We start from the raw sequence: 14,094 nt of genomic DNA on the forward strand, positions 1-14,094 counted from the left end.
GATTTTGGTGTGCTCCCTATGTTATAATGGTCATTTGGGTATTTTTCCATGCTTCTGCAAAACAAACTTTCAGAGGGGGAGTACTGGGAAACCATTCTGTTTGTTTTTCTTTGCCGAAGGAACAAGTATCAGAAATTCAGTTTCGGAAAAGCTAAGAGGAAATTAAGTTTACTTCAGGGAGTCGGTGTAATGCTTATGATGAGCATGTCTGTGTTTGCATAGACGGAAAATGTCTTTCTGTTCCTGCATGGTGGTCTAGCTCTCTTTGCTTCATTGCAGATGCACACATCTGGCAGGCTTTTGGGGGGTTGGGGGGTGTTTGGGGGGGGGGGCATTAGTCAATGATAGTCTCGAGGGGATGTAGAGGTGAACTTCCACAGCTAGATTTCAATGTGTTTGTAAGGCAACATGTACTAAGGTAAAAATAAAAAAGATACATGCCCTGTTTGAAGCCCTATTTTTTTTTAAAATGGGGCTTTTGGTGATATCTGGAAACTATGAGAAACTTCGGTGGTAATTTTAAAATACATCATTTGCTGTAGAGTTTAATATTGCTCCTCACTGGCTAAAAGACATTGTTAAAGCAAAAAGGAATAGATTTGTTGTGTAGAGATTATGGGTTTGTTGTATATATTTTTCGTAGCAAATATGGAAAACGTTCCATAGAGAGTTTCTCTGGAATTAGAAAAATGGGAAGGGAATTTTGATATGGGAAAAAAGAGGCTTGAACAGCATTCTGTTCATCTTGTGACGCATGTTTTGAATGTTTTTTTTGTATCTATAACAAATTAGCAATTATATCCCATTCTAAGCGAAAATTCTGAGACTAGATACCGGATGCAGGAAATAAACAAAGCAGTACCATCTCGGTACCTCCCAAAACCAGACGGACGCCATAAAACATATGTTGTTTAACTCGTCCCCCCACACACCACCCAACCGAGAAAAAAATTCCTCCCAGCAGCTGTCTTTGCCAGAGGTCACCTTAGCTATTACACCAAGCTTGGCAGTCCTCGTAGTTTCATGGAATTTGTACCGTGTCTAATTTGTCAGCTTATGCAAGAGCTGGATGGTTTCATAATGTTTCCCACAGTGATTTTGTCCCCCTTCCACAGACTCTTCTAATACTTGTATGTTATGCAGGTCTTGCTTGGCACCCCTACCTCTCTGTGAGAAGGGCCTCATTATCAGTGCTTCCAAAGATGCTTGACATAACAAGGGTTACAAACAAGAAAAGGCCATTAGCCTGTTTGGTGGTCAGTAATTAAATGAGCTGAGAATCTCATTCAGCTAGTTCTTGAAGGAAGCCTGGATATTGGCTTCAACAACATGGCTGGGTAGATTGTTCCACACCCCTACAACTCATACCTCCCCTTTTAGCATTGACTTGATCTCTGATTTTTATTTTTGTTGTATATGCTATGACATTGCTGTCCTTTCTGTGCTCTGTTTTGTGTATACATCTCTTTGCCATGATCAGTAGTTCCTGTAGTAATTGGAGGTGTTATGTTTTTGCCTCAGCAGGAAGCACATTACAGTTGTACTGTGTTGAAAGATCTATTGAATAAGCCCTACGTTGATGTTTTTCTCCCTGACCCCACCACCTCTCATTTAGGGTTTCTACTGAGGACTTTCATCACTCTAAGATGAAAGAATTAGCATTAAAGTAACTAGAAAGGTTATTTTGAAATGCATCTAATGTAATGTACTTTGCAATTGTTCTTCAGTGGTTACATTTCGCCTGCAAGAAACATCATGCTGGTTTGTTCATCTTTTATTCTCATGTGTATATTCTGAGCTACATTATTACACTGCAATTCTATGCTCCTGTTTAGCTTCTGGAAATTGAGGATCTCCTTCATTTCTAGGGGCTGCTGTCAAATTCGGAGGACAATAGTCGCACAGCTGGTGTCACGTTCCGGAATGACAGTAAGTCTGTGTTCAGTAAAACAAATGCTTTTATTTAGAATGAAGCAGAGGGATTCTTCTGTTTTTTTTTTTACTACTACTCATATTACCTTAACAAATGGATTGCAGATGAATCAGCCAGGCTTAGCCTGAGAAACGTGCTAAATTTGAAACTTTCAGTAAGAGTCTCCACTGGACTAACTGAAATCTGATAAATATTCTGGTCAAGATAGTCTGGAAAAAAAATCCAATTACATTTGGATTCGATTGTGTGGATCTTCATTAAGGTGACGGATGGAAAAAGAGCTTTGCAAGTGAATATTCATGGTCATTAGTGTCCTAGGCAGATTATTATTTTTGCCTTCTGAATGAATGTATCCCTTCATTCAGCATTATCTGAATGTAAATTTGCGTTACACCAAATAGGATGCTAAAGCAAAACTTTTGAAAAAAAAAAAGTTTGAAAACGCAGTGGGATTTGGTCGACAAGTTGTATTTTTGGAGTTCCTGTGTCAGATTTCTGAAGGGAATGCCACTTTTCTGACATACAGCCTGAACTACCTGTGATGCAGTGTAGTAATTCATATATTACCTTTTAGGCTTTCCCTTTGGCATTTAAACCTATACCTACCTTTCACAGCTATGAGTGATCATCCATTGATGCCCCATAGCTTTGAAAAGACTCAGGGAGCATGGAAGCATAGGAATTTTTTAACACCCCTTGGGGAAAAAAGATCAGTATCGGGGCCTATATGGGATCATTGTGTACACTAATTAACTCCTTTCTTCTTCTGCCATTCCAGACTGCACGTTGAACTGGAACCCGATAGGGAAACATGCCATCCATCCTGTAAGCAATGTGACATTCACACAGCTTCCCTGTGACAACCAGGCTGCTGTGGTGGTGAACTGGTATCCCAGTCCTCTCGGTAAGTCTTCACTGTAGGCCAGGACTTAACTAGCCAGGTATAGAGAGCTGCCAAAGTGTGAACTGAAACCCGCATTGGATGAATATTAGCACCTACTCTCCATCCCAAAATTAACACCGTGACTTTCTTCCCAAATGTTTAGTTATGTTAACCGTTTTGAGGAAGAAATATGGGGCTTCTCACATGCTTGGAGCATCACCACCCCGTTTTCTGATTGCTTAAGAATCACGGAAGCTAAGCATGGCCAAGCTTGGTCAGTACTGGGATGGGAGACTGGGAAGGATCACCAGGCTTCTTATGCAAATGGAGTTGGTGGGCCAGTAGGTGGCGCTAGTCTTTCTTGACCAGAATTTTCAAACCGATGCCCCAATGCGAAGACATTCTGCACTAGAGGGTCACGTCCCTCAGATGAGGCACGGAACTGAAGTGTGATCTACACGCTCAAGTGGTGGACAAAGTAAATCCCTTTTGAGTGTATATGCAAAACACTCTGGGCTATTTTGCAATGAAATAGTCCTCAAAAGCATGCCTTCATTTTGATCCTGAACTGCGCATGTATGTTGTGTTGCATCTCACAGACATTTACGTGAGATTGTTGAAAAGAGAAGTGGGAGAACGAGAGGAAGAAAAAAGAGCCCCACAAATCTTCAAAGACTTTACTTGGCCCGACCTGATCAAAGCCTCGAGCTGCCTCCTGCCCCCTTGTTGTGGAAATCCTTCTGCCTGACAGCCGTGCTGATCCGGCATAGACAAAGCTCCCAAATATCCCGTTCTGTTATGTTACTGAAGGAATGTGAAAAAGAGATATCCCTGGCTTCTGTATCGTGGAAGCTACTATTGAACTTGGTAATCTGAGGCCTTGTGTGAGTCTGGGGACAAAGCGCCCTGTTGTTTTCCGCAAGAGGGTTAATCCTTTTGATTAGGACAGGACTGAACAGAGCTCAGGTGAGAGGCAGGCCCGGGCTGTTTCCACACGAGTGCCAGTGGAGAACTGGGGTCACGCCAACACTGAGAACCAGTCTGGCGGCTTCTGCCTTTGGAGTCCCTCATGGGGTAGGTGGATAGGATCTGCTGCAGAGGGAGGAGGAGGGGGGTTAGGGGTGAGGTGTGCCCCTTCCACCTGCCACAAAGAAGAGGCTCTTCTGCTCCTGGCTCTCCTCCTGTAACAGGAACCAGCTGGAATGTCTTCCCTGCTACCGATAAGAGAGAAATGTAATTAAAAGGGTGGTGCTGGAGCATTCTAAAGGGCAAGCTAGTATGCTCTTGGCACGCAGGTCCGATTGCAGGCCTTCTGCAGGGGTACTGAGGGTGGATGATGACAGCCTGTTTCAGCACCTTTGCACGCACACGTGTATGTGTGATCCCTCTGTATGAAACAAACCATCTCTCTGGCCAAGGCACCGTGTTTGCAATGAAATAGGAAAGCTTTAGCTCTACATGAAAGCATCAGGGGTATAAAGAGATGAGGCAAATACAGTGTTGGAATTATAAAGGGGGAAATGGGTGTGACGTGGTAAATGCATTTGAAACTTTGAAAAAGTTCAAACTACCTTGTTTTTAAATGACCTTTCTTTTCCATTTCAATTTCAACATGTATTTTAATACAATGAACGTTCTTCTTAATGTCGACATTTGCAGCATATATGAGGTACATAATTACTGGTAGTTGGGCAAATTCTTTTATAAAGCTTCAGAATACTAAACCTGCCATTCAGTGCCAAGCAAACTGAACAACCAGTTCAGTTCTGATTTGCCTAAGTTTCAACAGAATGTGATGCTCGTTCACACAGTCTCAAGCAGGCTTTAATGTCATATCTGTCTATCTTAAATAATGCATTCTTGCAGTGCTCAAAGATTTGTTCCTAATAATAGAATAATAAAATCAATATGAAAAGGGACGAGAACAGAGATATTTTTTTCTGATTTTACCCACACCCAGAAGCATTGTTAACCCCTTTAGCATATTAAGGATTATCAGAAATTCTACAGTGGCTTGGCAAATAGGATTTTAGTCTCAATGCCGGGGACCATTCTGGAAAGTCTGGAAAGGGCCTGGTTGTTGCTATGGCAGAATTTCTGCTAGATGCCTAATACACTTTAAAAGCAGAAATCCTACACAGAATAACAGAAATGATGTGTGGAAAGCAGCCAGAATTGTTATTCTCGAAAGTGAATGTTAGAGAAAGAAAGACAGACAGCCTTCAACCCCCCCCAAACTGCTCTTACCTTTTGTTCTGATGTCACTGATCAGAAATGATCTCAACTGCTTATGTTTTGTTTTTTTCTCTTCAGGGATTGAACATGTGAAGGGATTTAGAGTATATCTGGAAGACAAAAACCCGGAAGGGAAGCAATGTCAGCACATGATTTTAAAGGATCCCCGACAGCTCAATTTTTCATTCAGGAATGTGGTAAGTCGTTTCAAAGCCACCTGCCCAAGTTAGTATATTAAACTGTATCAAGACCAGTTTTTCTCAACACCTTTCAATTTTAGTTTTATTTCTTCTGAGGACTCCATGTGAAATGTCTAAAATAAAAACCTGGAAAACAAAATTTGAATCTCATATAGGCTGAAATATAACAAAGCTGTTGTCTCAATATCCTCAATGGGACAATTTGTTTTATTATAACTTTAACTTTGGTCGTTGAGTAGAATATTCACCCATTTTTGTGTGTACACATATTCATGTGGCCTGAAGGGTAATGATATCAGTGTGGGTTTCACGCTATATTTGCTTTTAAAAGAGAGTTTTCCAACTTAACCTCAAGGATTTTACAGACTAATATTGATCTGAAATCTAGGCACGAGGAGAAGCTGAAGTGTCTTTCCTGAATGATTAGAAATCGTTTTGCGTGGCTGGCTTCCCGGCTCCAGGTCTCTTTTTAATCTCTTTATACAGCTGAAGAATACAAATGAACATTAACAGTATTGTGTTATCTGAGTTTTTCACTTCATCATTAAATGCTTTGCTCTTATTTTATTTTCCCTGTTATATAAATTAATGTGTGAATGATCACTTTTTTTTCCTGGGCATTGCTTCTCATCTCTTCAGAGAAAAAAAAAGAGATCCTTGTGCTGTATCACGCCGCACTCTGTAATTACAATTGTTTCCTCGTAGAAAATGAGTTCCCAGCCCTTTCCTGGCTTGAGCTTTGAAACGGACTACATGATAAGGATTGTGCCGTTCCCGTCTTTCGTGAACGAAAGCAGCTTCTCCCCATCCTTCTTGCGAACAAACAGTAAGTGATCCCTGCGTCTGGCTTTTACTCAGTCAAGGCGTAGTTTTTGTTTTTTACGCACAGCTGTATCACCCTGCGGCCCACAACTGGCAACCCACTGAAGCTAATCAGGTGTGAGCCTGGTCGGTACCTGGATGGGAGATTCTTGGGGAAAAAATAGGGTTGCTGCTAGAAAAGGTGTTAGTGGATCAGTACAGAGCGCACAACCTATGCTCTGCGTGGGTCCTAATGCCCCAGTATAGAGTACACTGTAATAAAGGTGCCGTCCTTTAGATGAGACGTAAAACCAATTCCAGTCTTATTCTTATAGAACTGACAATTATTTTAGCCCATGTACACTCTAGAGTAGTGGTTCTGGACCCTATTCCTGCAGGCTTGCTGTCTCTGCTGGGATACAGGTGTGCCAGTTCCACTCCATGTCCCCAGCGCTAATTGATGCCTTTTATTTGGTTTGCTTGGCTTATTTTGGTTGACGTGCTTTTGCACTCAGTCCTGAGTTTCAGAAATGTCACCGAAGGGTAGGACTGCTGTTTCCCACAAATTCAGCTGCTGAACAGAGCCACAAGCAGCCTGTCCTCACGTTACTTACCCTTGTATCTGACTAACCAGCTGTCAATAGCTGATTCATTTGTGATGAACAGACACTGGGGAGAATAACAGTGTACCGAGCATTGCTGATCTGCTGTGGACGTGTCTCTCAGAGAGTGTTGTTGAGCAGTGCATTCTACTCTTAGATCAGTGAATTTTAAAGCTACAAAGCTTCAAATGAGTCTTTTCTGTAACTTAAACAGCAGTTCTAGGGAATGTTGGAGATGCACCTTTTTAGATGTTTTGCAGTTGTCCTTCAATTGTGTCCCCTGTTGTGTTTTAACAGCTTGTGAAGCTCTTCTTGGCTCAGACAATCTTATCTGCAAACCATGTGAGTCAATATTACAGGTTCCACAAATATGTACGCCGTTCCTTATATACATCCTTCACTGTAGCTTTAAATGGACCGTGTGTGTTGTGCTGTCATTACTGTTAAACACCATTAGATAGAGCAGTTCACCATTAATTCCAGGCTTCATACCAGCAAACCTGTCTCCTTTACTATTGTACTAACATGTACTAATGTGTGGTGGGTGGTGAAATGCAGTATTATGATTACCTAGAGATTGTTAATGTATTTTTTCTTTCTAAGAGACAGGAAGAAAGACTACCTTACCTAAAGAATTACACTGGCAATTCCTGTCCGAAACCCAGTTATAATTAATAACTCAGGTGATCGTTGCCATTTGATTTTGAAGAGCTGTAGAAAGGGGCAGAAACTTGTATTGAATGAGTGTCAGATCAGCCTTATCTTATCACAGAAGTGTGGCTTCACTGAGATTACGGACAGTAACAGAATCTTGCTAGTGTATGAAGGAGAAAACACTGTACCATCTGCAACGAGAAGAAAGCAGCAGATAAGCATCCTGTTATTGACCCAAGACATTATATGAGTTTTTTTTCTTTTGTGAGCCTTACTGGCAAGTAATTCTTGTGCTCTCTGTGCCTTGTGGACAGTCTGGAAGCCGAAGAGCCTCAATATATCCCAGCAAGGCTCCAGTCTCAATGTGGTGTTTGATCATGCTCCCTCAACATTTGGCTTCAGTTTCTACTACATCTACTACAAGCTGAAACAGGAGGGCACCTTCAGACAGAAGCGCTGCAGACCGGTAAGGGCACAGGCATGTTCGTTGGTGTCATTTGAGTGATGGGAGGTATACTTGTAGAAATTTAAACGTGGGTTTCAGACTCTTACAATATATGCGGATTAATGCTCAGGTATGAATGGTATTCTAGACTGTGGAGATGAAGTGAAGTGATCTTTCGATATTTTTTATTCGTATAAAATAAGACATTATGTAATTTAAATATTCATATAAATATTAGAAAGAATACCAATCGGGTATATAGTGTGCATTCAGAAAATGCAGTCCCTGTGAATTATGGGAATGAATATTAAAGTAGCGTTTGCTATTTCACAGAGTGTGCACTACAATAATGGACATTGTAATTGTCATTCCCAATGAAAACAATGGGAAAAACCTCGCATTTATTAATAAAACACTTTTATTATATATACTGTATATCCATTTAAAAAGCCATCTCAAAGTGTTTTACAGTATATAGCACATTGCACAAGTCAAATTCAATAAAATAACCATGCCCAGAAAACTAGATGCAGAGACATGTTTTTTTAGCCTTAACTTACGAGTACCCAGTCTGTCTGAGAATCAGGCCCTGTCACCCTGTCAGAGTGTAGGTGAACAGTGGAAACGCACATTAATCCAGAATCAGCAGAGCAAAGGTCTGGTACTCGGAGTCTGTATTGGCTGAGGAGCCATGTCACATATGTAAGCAGATGGATGTTAGAATCAACCCAAAACCTGACGGGAAGCCAGTGCAAGGATCCAAAGACAGGAGTGATGTGGTCACTTTTGTGAGACCTAGTTATGATTCTAGTTGTTAAATTCTGAATATATTGTAACTTGAGAAACACTGTTTTTTTTTATTCCGAACAGTTCGGAAACCATTTTGAGAGAAATGAGAACATTGAAATCTCAAATGTAAAATGAACATGCAGGCGCCTAAAAACCGGTTTCATGTATCTAAAAACAGGAGGCCATAAAAAGGCTTTTATATCCTGGCAAATGTGTTAAATCCTCTTTATCCTGCAGGATTCCAGCTCTGACAAAACAACATGTGTTCTCCAAGACATGACACCTGGCACTTACACCATCGAGGTAAGGACGGCAGAGTGTTGCACAGTCCTTACATTTACTGCACTGGAAATGCAAAATGTGAATTAAGATTGATGTTGATGCCAAATTTCAATCTATCCATCAGTTTCTAATCTTATTAAAAATGTGTTTCTCATGTTCAAACTCAAATCTGCCTTGTAGTTCTTCAGTCATAATACCGCATAGCTAATTCACAATTGCTCAAGATTTTAAAGCTGCTATGCTCATTTTCAGTGATTGACAGGCATTAATCCTTCTGAGCCATGTTTAAAAGCTTGGTTACTGTGTTTGAAAACTATAAAGAGTTATTTATGTAAGATACGCAAAATATATAATCATTGCTGTATATCTTGTAGTGTCAGGATAGCAGAGTAGATATTTAGCTTCTCAATTTTAAAAGATGTAAACGTATCCCAAAAAGGTCTCTTACCGGGTTTTGAACGTATTCTCTGTGAACATGAATAAGAATAGGCGAGTTACTACATTCTGAGTTAGACATTTTGTGTTTTTTGTTCTGATACGGTCATTTCTGCTGCCTGGATTAAGGTGGAGAAAACATCTTGGATCTTGTGACAGGGCAGCGATTGTTAGACTGAGATGGTACAGAAAGTTGTTAGCAACATTTCTAGATATTGTCACCCTTCAAGCGTCATACTTTGGTGGGTTATGCAGTATTCCTATCTTTAAATATTTTTTTTCTAATTTCTAATACCGCTACACATTCCAGATCTGAATTAGGGGTGTGTGTGTTTCTTTGTTGACAAAATTCACTTCTTTGTGAAAGCGGCATTTCATGGGTGCAGTATTCGAGTGTGCTGTTTAGTGTGAATGTGGGTGAGTGTGATCTGAGATATGGCTCACCTGTGCTGGGTGTAAAAGGTTTTGGAATAGGATTTGACATCACTGAACTCCCTTCACGTGCAAGAGGCACAGTTCTGCAAAGATAGATGTGAGCATTTCAGATGGGGCTGGAGAAATTTAAACAGAGCACTGCAGACTCATTGATCATTTTTTTTTTGTCTCCAAGCTTGCAGATAACAACAACAGCACCAGAAGAGCAACACAATATCATGTAAATCAAGGTAAGGACCTGCTGGAAATGCCCTTTACACGAATGTTGATGAAAACCCTTAACTTGGACTTGTGGATGTCTGACAAATCAACCCTTAACTGTTGTCTGCCTGTGTAATGGCTGAAAGTCCATTCCACAATGTCAATATTAAACATCGTACTGAAGTGGGACATGTAAATATTGCACATATCCAGCATACCTTCCACAGTGCGTTTCAGCAGTAATACTGTATTGCTGGTATCTCTTAATTTAGCACTAATTTAGCCTTCAGATAAAGATAAAACAAATATGACTTGCTTTAGCACCTCCAGCAACTTATGCTACATAACAAAAGACAGGACCCACACCCAAAAAAATACCATAAACAGGATAAAGCAGGTCAATGTCAAAGGGCAGGACTTAGAACAGGACAAAACAAAATACATTTACGCTACATATTAAAGGAAAGGACAAATATCCATGACAAACCATAAAACTGTGAAACAAAACCTCTTTCACAGGCCATACTGTATATAAGGGTTGTATATACACCTTACAGGGCTGTTCTTATTGAGCTCAATAAAACTGAATCTGTACAAGACTGTTTCCTCTTCCTCTGATGAAGGATTTCCCACGACGCTACCACACTTGTCACAGCTGGAGTGCTGTTCTTTTTACTCTAGCAAAATACAGCGACATTTCATAAAAGCCATGTTACTTCAGGACAGGGAATTCTTGAGCTCTAGCGGATACTGTTGCATTTCAGGGTGGGACTGCTGGAACATTTGGAACTTCATTGTTTGGAGCTTTTGAATCAGAACTTTAACAAAAGGTGCTACCATGGTGTGAGTTAGGTGGCCCAACAAACAAAGAACTGGCGCCTGAGTTGTTTTTCTGTCTGCTTTCTTAGTGCACTCACCCTGGGCTGGGCCAATCAGAGCTGTGGCCATCACAGTGCCACTGGTCATCATGTCAGCCTTCGCCACACTCTTCACGGTCATGTGTCGCAAGAAACAACAGGGTGAGACACAGCAGTTTGTTATTTCTTCCCTCTGTCTGGATGGGTCTCTAATGAAGCACGTCCTTCAAAGAGTAACCGAAGTTTCAGAGGCTGCCTTTCACTTGTCTGACCTCTGCCTCAGTCCTGAGTGTCTGTGTCAGCGTGTTGACTAGCTGGCTCCCCTAATTAAATCTTCACTGATCAGATGCTGATATACACCAGGTCATGGCTTCTTATCTTTTCTAGATCGCTAATCATGGTTTATTATTTACGCGTCTTTATCATGGCTGCTCATTAGGTTTGGGAATATTAAAACTGCTGCTGTTCTTGAAATCGTCCTATTTTGAAGAAAAATTATCTTTTGGGTTTGTTGGATTCCTAAGTAACGTATACAGATAAGTTTGAAAATGGGAGACTTCCCATTTTGTTTTTTTTAATTCTGCTTGCTAAACCTTTTCCCAGGTTTCAGCAGGTCTTCAGAATTCAAAGATTACAAGGCACAGTGGTGAGACCTGAGGTGAGAACTTAGGGGGAAAAGTGTCTATTTTTACTTGAAGCACAAAATAATATTTTTACTTTCCAGAGAATATATATTCCCACCTTGATGAAGAAAGCTCAGAAACGTCAGCCAACACTACAGCCTTACATGCTGAGAAGCCCTGGCCGCGACCCAAAGTCTTCCTCTGCTACTCCAGCAAGGACTGCCCCAAACACCTCACCGTCATCCAGAGTTTTGCCTACTTCCTGCAGGACTTCTGTGGCTGTGAGGTAACGGTGGGATAAGTTGGACAAAAACGTTGGTTCTGCGCTAGCAGTACTGCGGTATCGGCAACAGTTTAAAATTAATGCTTATGCCGACATCTGCTGGTAGAATCATGAATTGCAAGTTATTACCGTCGCCAGTGATCACCTAACGGTTAAGACCTACACAAAGATAACACGTTTTCTTAAAATAAATAATGTATCATTAAAAGATTAGACAACAGTATCCTCTTAAATGACATTGACTTTGAGTTACAGGGATTTGGAGCGCCGTTACCGAGCTGAAATTGTCAACATTTTTCTTTCTTTTCTTTTAAAACAAAGGGAGACATTCTCCCGTGTCGAGCCAGTCTAATACTAACGAAAATCCACCCCGCTGAGAGCCCTTACCACCCTGCAGTTTCGGCTGTGTGTGTTGCAGGTGGCTCTGGACCTGTGGGAGCACTTGGAGATCTGTAAGGAAGGCCAGATGGCCTGGCTGAGCCGGCAGATCGACGAGGCGCACCTCATCGTGGCCGTCTGCTCCAAGGGGATGAAGTACTTCGTGGAGAAGAAGAACCGGAAGGGGAAGGGCAGGGCCAGCGGCGCGGGCGGCGCGGGGGAGCTGTTCGTGGTGGCTGTGGCCATGATCGCGGAGAGGTTACGCCAGGCCTGGCAGAGCTCCCGCGACCTCTCCCGCTTCGTGGCCGTGTACTTCGACTACTCCCGCGAGAGCGACGTGCCGGGGGTGCTGGACCTGGCCCCCAAGTTCAAACTGATGGACCAGCTGCCCCAGCTGTACGCGCGGCTGCACTCCCGCCACCTCAGCCTGCCGGAGCGCGAGCCCCAGCCCCTCAACGTCAGCAAGCGCAACTACTTCCGCAGCAAGTCGGGCCGCTCGCTGTACGTGGCCATCTGCAACATGCACCAGTACGTGGCCCAGGAGCCCGACTGGTTCGAGAAGACACTCCGGCCGGCCCCTCCCCCGGCCCCGGCCCCCTTCCAGTGTCCCCCCGCCATGGAGAAATTCGACTCGGGGCTGGTGCTCAACGAGGTGGTCCTCAAGCAGCCCTCGGACAGCGACTGCCCCCTGAGAAGCCCTGGGTTTCTGCCCCCCGCCCTGAACTCTGGACCTCCTCCCTCTGCTCAGCCCAGCGCCGCACGGGGAGAGACGGACGGGGCGGCGACCCAGGAGAGCAGTGCTTCTTTACAGCCGCTGCTCCACACAGACGGCTCGGCTAGCCCCCCTGAAATGCCCAGAGACTCTGGCATCTATGACTCCTCTGTGCCCTCCTCAGAGCTGTCCATCCCCCTGATGGATGGGCTCTCCCCTGACCAGGCCGACACCTCCTCCCTGGCAGAGAGTGTGTCCTCCTCGTCTGGCCTCGGTGAGCCTCCTCATTGTGTACAGTAATAATGTAATACAGTAATAATAATTGCTTACACTTATATAGCTCTTTACAGGTAATGGGGACTCCCCTCCACCACCACCAGTGTGTAGCCCCACCTGGGTGATCCAACAGCAGCCATAGCCTGTTGTTGACAATTTCAGCCTCTTTGGGGGAGGAGAACAGAGTAATGAAGCCAATTCACAGATGGGGATTATTAGGAGGCCATGATTGCTAAAGGCCAATGGGAAATTTGGCCAGGACGCCGGGGTTACACCCCTACTCTTTTCAAGAAACACCCTGGGATTTTTAATGACCACAGAGAGTCAGGACCTCATCCAAAGGGCAGCACCTTTTTTTTTTACAGTATAGCATCCCCATCACTGTACTGGGGCATAAGGACCCACGTAGATGTGGGTGTGAGCACCCCCTGCTGGCCCCACTAACACCTCTTCTAGCAGCAACCTTAGTTTTACCCTGGAGGTCTCCCATCCAGGTACTGACCAGGCTCACACCTGCTGAGCTTCAGTGGGCTGCCAGTTGTGAGTTGCAGGGTGACATGGCTGGTACTCTGTCCCCTTATCCAGTTCTAGGGGCACACTGTGACCCTTTGTCTTCTATATTTTGAGAAACAACTATCACCTAAACCTTTGTCAATCTTTACAAAATCAACTTTGTATTAAAAAATGTTTTCTGGGAACAAAATCAACACCGAGAGCTACCGTCTTAGAGCTCCCAGTGCAGAGATAAAAAAACTTTGTTTTGCAAATATTTTTCAGACCTTGGAAAAATCAAGGATTATTAGCCTCCAGGGGTGGGATTTAGAAACTGTAAATAGAGAAGAAGTGAGAATTTCCCTCACCTAGTGTAAATGTCTCTGAAACACTGACAGCATCTTAATCATGTGAAAAAAAAAACTTTCTTAAGTTTTAATTTTCTTTTTTACATTGATACATTTCATTGCAAACTTCCTAATATTCATGTTTAGCTCGTTCCCACCAAACAAGCAGGATTTTTCAGTTTCTCACAGCTTTTTAAGGAACTTAATATGTTAATTGGGAGTCAGTATGAG

General features: G+C 42.8%; 1 protein-coding gene across 1 annotated transcript in view; it reads left to right on the forward strand.

The window, feature by feature from the left end:
* Positions 1-14,094, forward strand: part of il17rd (interleukin 17 receptor D) — a 37,592-nt gene that overhangs the window by 20,994 nt on the left and 2,504 nt on the right. The window contains exons 2-12 of the mRNA XM_015347910.2: positions 1,869-1,929; positions 2,712-2,837; positions 5,130-5,248; positions 5,957-6,077; positions 6,952-6,996; positions 7,623-7,774; positions 8,780-8,845; positions 9,870-9,924; positions 10,804-10,914; positions 11,477-11,661; positions 12,077-13,022. Coding sequence (XP_015203396.2) covers positions 1,869-1,929; positions 2,712-2,837; positions 5,130-5,248; positions 5,957-6,077; positions 6,952-6,996; positions 7,623-7,774; positions 8,780-8,845; positions 9,870-9,924; positions 10,804-10,914; positions 11,477-11,661; positions 12,077-13,022 — 1,987 coding nt within the window. The remainder of the gene's footprint in view (positions 1-1,868; positions 1,930-2,711; positions 2,838-5,129; positions 5,249-5,956; positions 6,078-6,951; positions 6,997-7,622; positions 7,775-8,779; positions 8,846-9,869; positions 9,925-10,803; positions 10,915-11,476; positions 11,662-12,076; positions 13,023-14,094) is intronic.

The sequence above is a fragment of the Lepisosteus oculatus genome, chromosome 4 (assembly GCF_040954835.1).
Source record: "Lepisosteus oculatus isolate fLepOcu1 chromosome 4, fLepOcu1.hap2, whole genome shotgun sequence".
Classification (NCBI taxonomy): Eukaryota; Metazoa; Chordata; class Actinopteri; order Semionotiformes; family Lepisosteidae; genus Lepisosteus; species Lepisosteus oculatus.